The sequence below is a fragment of the Charadrius vociferus genome, unplaced genomic scaffold, assembly GCF_000708025.1.
Source record: "Charadrius vociferus isolate BGI_N301 unplaced genomic scaffold, ASM70802v2 scaffold455, whole genome shotgun sequence".
Classification (NCBI taxonomy): Eukaryota; Metazoa; Chordata; class Aves; order Charadriiformes; family Charadriidae; genus Charadrius; species Charadrius vociferus.
In genome coordinates this window covers 1,574,628-1,578,157 of record NW_009648550.1, presented here as the reverse complement: position 1 = coordinate 1,578,157, position 3,530 = coordinate 1,574,628, and the positions used below count along the sequence as shown (strand labels likewise).

The following is a 3,530-nucleotide window of genomic DNA, read 5'->3' as shown; positions in this document are numbered from 1 at the left end:
GAGGGGACCCACGCCGCCACCCTGGCGGCCTGCGCCTCCCTGCTGGCCCTCGTCTTCTGCCTGGGCTCCTACGGCAACCTCATCGTCCTCCTGTCCTTCTTCGACCCGGCCCTCAGGAAATTCAGGACCAACTTCGACTTCATGATCCTCAACCTCTCCTTCTGCGACCTCTTCATCTGCGGGGTGGCCGCCCCCATGTTCGCCTTCGTCCTCTTCTTCGACTCGGCCCGAGGCGTCCCGGGCGCCTTTTGCTTCACCTTCCACCTCACCAGCTCCGGCTTCATCATCATGTCGCTCAAGACGGTAGCGGTCATCGCCCTGCACCGGCTGCGCATGGTGCTGGGGAAGCAGCCGCACCACGCCGCCTCCTTCCCCTGCACCCTCCTCCTCACCCTGCTCTTGTGGGCCACCAGCTTCACCCTGGCCACCCTAGCCACCCTGAAAACCCGCGGCTCCCGCCTCTCCCTGCCCATGTCCAGCTTCGCCAGCGGCGAGGGGAAGATCATCCTCTACCTCTATGTCACTGACTTCATCTGCTGCGTGGCTGTGGTGTCTGTCTCCTACGTCATGATCGCCCAGGCCCTGCGGAGGAACGCCCAGGTGAGGAAGTGCCCACCCGTGGTGGCTGTGGATGCCTCCAGACCGCAGCCCTTTGTGGGGCCACCGGCCACCGGGGCTGGCATGCAGAGCGCTGTGCCTGCCTTGTACAGGAACCAGAGCTACAGCAAGCCGCAGCACGTCCAGACGCACAGCTACGCCAAGCACCTTGGCCAGCCACTGGCCCCCGCTGCCGGCCGGCTCCAGCTGGTGCCAGCGGTCAACCTGTCCACGGCCAAAGACTCCAGGGCGGTAGTGACGTGTGTTGTCATCGTCCTCTCCGTCTTGGTTTGCTGCCTGCCCTTGGGTATCTCTTTGGTGCAGGACATGCTGTCCAGCAGCGGTGGCTTTGTTCTCTACCAGTTCGAGCTGTGTGGATTTACCCTAATTTTTTTCAAATCTGGATTAAATCCTTTTATATATTCCCGTAACAGTGCTGGACTTCGGAGACGAGTCCTCTGGTGCCTGCAGTACGTAGCCCTTGTCTTTTTCTGCTGCAAGCAGAAGACGAGGCTTCGGGCCATGGGCAAAGGCAGCCTGGAAGTCAACAGGAACAAGTCGTCCCACCATGAGACCAATTCAGCATACATGTTGTCTCCAAAACCTCAGAAAAAGCTTGTGGACCAAGCCTGTGGTCCTAGTCACTCCAAGGAAAGCGTGCTGAGCCCTAAGGCTTCTGTCGGGCATCAGCACTATGCACAGAGCAGCTCAACCCCCATGAACACCCGAATCGAGCCCTATTACAGTATCTATAACAGCAGCCCTTCCCAGGAAGTGAGCACCCCGAATAGCTTGCAGCCGGTGAACTCAGCTTTCGGATTTGCCAAATCCTACATTGCCATGCATTATCACACCACCAATGACTTGGTGCGAGACTATGACAGTGCTTCAACTAAGCAGATACCAGTGCCCTCGGTGTAACCTTAGGAAAGGGTTCTGATCTAGCTGATCCAGTGGGTCCTCTTCTTTGCTTTTGTTAACGATCATTCTGAACTCAATGATGCTGTACAGCTGCCAATTAAGAAAAATGCCACTAATGTTAGTATCCAGCTATTTGCATTTGAAGTGAATACTAGGATATTACTTCCGTGAAGCTTTCTTGAATTTCTGCGGCAAGTCAAGAAGGGCAGTATTTTAGATTTGTGTTTGGAATTGTTACTAAATTTTACTACTGGACACGTAAAAAAAGAAAAAAAAGTAAGCGTTTTAACTATACAAGTGGTTATGTCATGAGGCAGAATTTCTCAGAGAACAATCTGAGGCTGTGCCATAAGTATTGCCTGTTAAATTGCGTGCTTGCCATATTTTCAAGAAGGAAGAATTGGGATGATGCTTGGTAATATGGTACTTAAATTTAAACTTCCCATTGCAGAAGGTTGAAAGAACTGATGGTGGTTTGTTGTAGCAAGTGTCAGTAATAATAAAGGTCCTCTCTATTCATGGGGTGAAATCCTGGTTTCGTTGAGGTAAACAGCAAAACTTCCATGAATTTCAACTTAAGTTTAGGATTTTGGTCTCAGTTTCCTAAAGCAGGACAAAGCATTTTAGAAACAGTGTTATATCGCCACTAGGGAAGGACTTCTGAGAAGTGTTTTTGGCACTGTAGTAAACCTGTGAAGTATGTGTATATTAATTTCCACTGCACATTTATTTTAAGCATTGGTGGTGTTAAGTATCCAAAAATAATATAATTGGAGAAGTGTTTTACATCTGATAGAAATAACTGTGCAGTACCTAATTATAGGTTTTACTTGACGATAAAGATGAATATTGCAATATTATAGTACTGATACACTATCAGTAATGCAGTCACCTCTGGAATTTTCTAATTCATAAACTGTTACACAAAGAGTAGTGTTGCTGGTTGCTTTATTGTCTATGACTTTGTATAAAAGTGGGAATTGGTGGGATTCAGCTGTGATACTCCTGACAGGTAGAACTGACAGCTATTAATGTTTTTAAAAACAGAATGATTACATAATAAGGTGACCACGAATTTTTGAGGTTTTCTTAAGAAGTCTAACATCAGTTTGATTTGAAGATTAATAATCTGTGTACTTATAAACTTTATCTGTTGGACTACACAGTGAGCAAATGAACAGAAGTTAAATACTTTTTTTATAAACCTGACCATTAGTGTTGTGTCATGTGTTGTGGGAATTCCTTATGAAACGGAATGATTTGGAGGCATTTAAATTCCTGACAATTATTGCTTTAAGTAGCCAGATCTTTTCGAAACAAGTAGTCACCTTTGAACTTCTATGGAATTCAGCAGAGCCTTAGTATCTCTGAAATAATTGTGCCATAGGCTTTTGGTGCCTCGTTATAGGAAAATGCTACATCTTTAGCAAAATTACAGTGATGGAAAGATGATTTGTTAATTTAGAAACAAAAAACATTCACATCGTTGTCGTGTGAGTTGTTGTTTGTTTGGGTTATTTGTTAACTATTTTCAAGATTTTCCTGGAAGACTATTACATTATGAACACTGTTCTTTGTTTAACACCCTGAATTTTAATTAATTTTGAATAATTCAAGACAGCTTTCTTGCAATAAAATGGATGTGAACAACTTTCTAATACAAATGTGAAATTGAAATTATTTCCGTAAGTCTTTTCTCGCTGCCCGGATATTTTTCTCTATAAACAAATAATATGGTTCTTTCTAACGTAATTATAAAAGATAACTAAAAGATCTGTCTTGTTTGGTTTTTCTGTCTTTGCATTTCTCTTTGGTACAAAGCATACGAATTTGGAGGGGAAAAAAATACATGGGATCCTGTCCTTTTTTCTCAAACTATACATTCTTGGCAGCAATTACAGTGTCAGATTGGAAGGACTATAGGACAGGACCCCAAAAGTGGTTGCAAGATGGGGTCCTGTGTGTACTTTGAGGGAGCTGAAGATATGCATTAAGACCGCTTTTAACATTAA

The 3,530-nt window shown here is 45.0% G+C and overlaps 1 protein-coding gene across 1 annotated transcript in view; it reads left to right on the top strand.

The window, feature by feature from the left end:
• The window catches only part of GPR75 (G protein-coupled receptor 75), a 2,356-nt gene extending 838 nt beyond the window's left edge, over positions 1-1,518 (top strand). The window contains exon 3 of the mRNA XM_009886065.1: positions 4-1,518. Within this exon, the coding sequence (XP_009884367.1) occupies positions 4-1,518 (1,515 nt within the window). The remainder of the gene's footprint in view (positions 1-3) is intronic.
• The last annotated feature ends 2,012 nt before the right edge of the window (positions 1,519-3,530 follow it).